The following is a 2,202-nucleotide window of genomic DNA, read 5'->3' on the forward strand; positions in this document are numbered from 1 at the left end:
CGGCAAGAGGCGCCAGGGTCCCTCAGCGGTGCCAGCTGGACCCATGGAGAGAGGAGGACAGACCATCGTCTGTGCCGTGGTACACAGCACTTTGCCCCTCCAGCTATGGTTCGTGTACCTGGCTCCAGTCTGATGACCAATGACATGTTCATGGTGTAGGCACCGAGGCCACAGGTGAAGGAACAAGCAGGAACGAAGCCGTAGGACAGCAAACAAAATCAGCAGCAGTAGGTGGTGGTTGATCTGCAGGTGTAAGAGCCTTGGTGCTCCTCAGCTGAACTGCCCCGGCCTCTGCTGATGGACCATTCAGGGGCAACATCTCTAGGAGAAACCAGCAGCAATGAAGGCGCTGCTGACCCAAGCCCATGCCTCCAGAAAGCCCGCTGCCCTCAGCTTCTCTTGAACTTCTTGGGCAAACCCGTTTCTCCACGATGAGAAGTGCTGCAGCGCTTGGTGCTGCTTTCCTGATCCTGGCCCATGTCCCGCTCCCCTCCAGCAGTGCTTGGTGCTGCTTTCCTGATCCTGTCCCATGTCCCCATCCCCTCCGTCATTGCTCAGCACCGGCTCCCCGCGCTGAGGCAGGGCCACCGCCCCACAGGGCAGAAGAGGCGGACAACACGCTCCCAGATCTGCTTTGTCCTCACCCCATACACGATGGGGTTGAGCATTGGCGGGACCACGACGTAGAGGTTGGCCAGGAGGATGTGAACGTGACTTGGGATGTGACGGCCAAACCGATGCGTGAGAAAGGAAAAGAAGGCGGGCACGTAGAACATGAGGATCACGCAGAGGTGGGAGCCGCAGGTGCTCAGGGTTTTGAGACGAGCCTCCGGGGATGGGAGCCGAAAGACCGTCCTGAGGATCAGAGCGTAAGAGACAGCAATGAGCACGATGTCCAGGCCGGAGGAAAGGAGAGCTGTTGTCAGCCCGTACCAGACGTTGGCTCTGATGTCGGCGCAGGCCAGGCGGGCGATGCCCATGTGCTCGCAGTAGGTGTGGGGCATCACGTTGTGTCCGCAGAACGGCAGCCGCTTCAGGAGGAAGATGGGTGGGAACATGATGCAGAACCCCCGGACAACGGCGGTCACCGCTATTTTCCCAATCACCGAGGGGGTTAAGGTTGAAGAATACCGCAGTGGGTCGCAGATGGCCACGTACCGGTCAAACGCCATCGCCAGCAGAACGGACGATTCCACGATGAAGCTGAAATGGGTGAAGAACATCTGTGTAACGCAGGCATCAAAAGAAATTTCCCTGGCACTGAACCAGAAGATCGCCAGCATTTTGGGCACCGTTGTGGTCGAAAGCATGAGGTCAGCAGCAGCCAGCATAGCAAGGAACAGGTACATGGGCTCATGGAGGCTCCTGTCCGTGATGATGACGAAGAGGAGAACAGAGTTGCCAAACACCGCAGTGAGGTACATCAGGCAGAAGGGAACGGAGATCCAGACCTGGGACTCCTCCATCCCCGGGATGCCCGTCAGGACAAAGGTGATGGGATCAAAGCTGCTCTCGTTGAGCTCATACATGGTGCTTCAGCGCCCGACGTCAGCCTGGTTCTGCTCTGCGCAAGAAAGACAAGGGATCAATAACCTCTGGTGAGCCTGGTGTTAGCCCATGACCACCTACAACTGTACAGATTGGTGCACACAACATCCTACATGCAACTGCCTTCCAACTGGAGCCATTTCTGAAGGCCTGGGCTTGACTGGATGTGTTTCGCTGTAAAAAGGAATCTGTTCATTCTTTCCTGCCGACCATTACAAACTTTGCAAGAAAAACATCTTCTCTGTCCCTCCATTTGCACTGCAAAACAGACCAGGTCCTTTTCTATCTCCACTTTATCCACTGTCATAACAAGGCTTGTAAAAGCCATAATTACTTGCCTTGTCGCTGTTGGTGGGCTTTGTATCTGTGTGTGCCTGGAAAGCTGTGTATCTTTGTTAGAACTGTGTGTTTCTTCAGGGAGATGAAATAATACAATGTCTTCGTTCAGATCAGTGGCCATTTCATGTCTGAGAGCTCCTTGTACAAACTATTAAGACAGGAATAAAAACGGTACCGGTACCAACACTGATCAGTGTCTTGGATGTGGCTGATGCTCAGCTACCACCTCTGAAGGCTGTGACCACCCCTGAAATTCTGTTGGATGTCACCCTCTGTATTTCCAGCTGTATAAACATGTTCACCTGTTTGCAAACA

The 2,202-nt window shown here is 54.3% G+C and overlaps 1 protein-coding gene across 1 annotated transcript; it reads right to left on the reverse strand.

Moving 5' to 3' along the window:
- Positions 1–554: 554 nt before the first annotated feature.
- LOC309435466 (olfactory receptor 52B2-like) lies at positions 555–1,529 on the reverse strand (the record flags this gene model as incomplete). The annotated part of the gene is made up of 1 exon (XM_082043704.1): positions 555–1,529. The coding sequence occupies one exon, from the start codon at positions 1,527–1,529 to the stop codon at positions 555–557; it is 975 nt and encodes a 324-aa protein (XP_081899830.1).
- Positions 1,530–2,202: the final 673 nt, after the last annotated feature.

The sequence above is a fragment of the Streptopelia decaocto genome, assembly GCF_964273445.1.
Source record: "Streptopelia decaocto genome assembly, chromosome: 1".
Classification (NCBI taxonomy): domain Eukaryota; kingdom Metazoa; phylum Chordata; class Aves; order Columbiformes; family Columbidae; genus Streptopelia; species Streptopelia decaocto.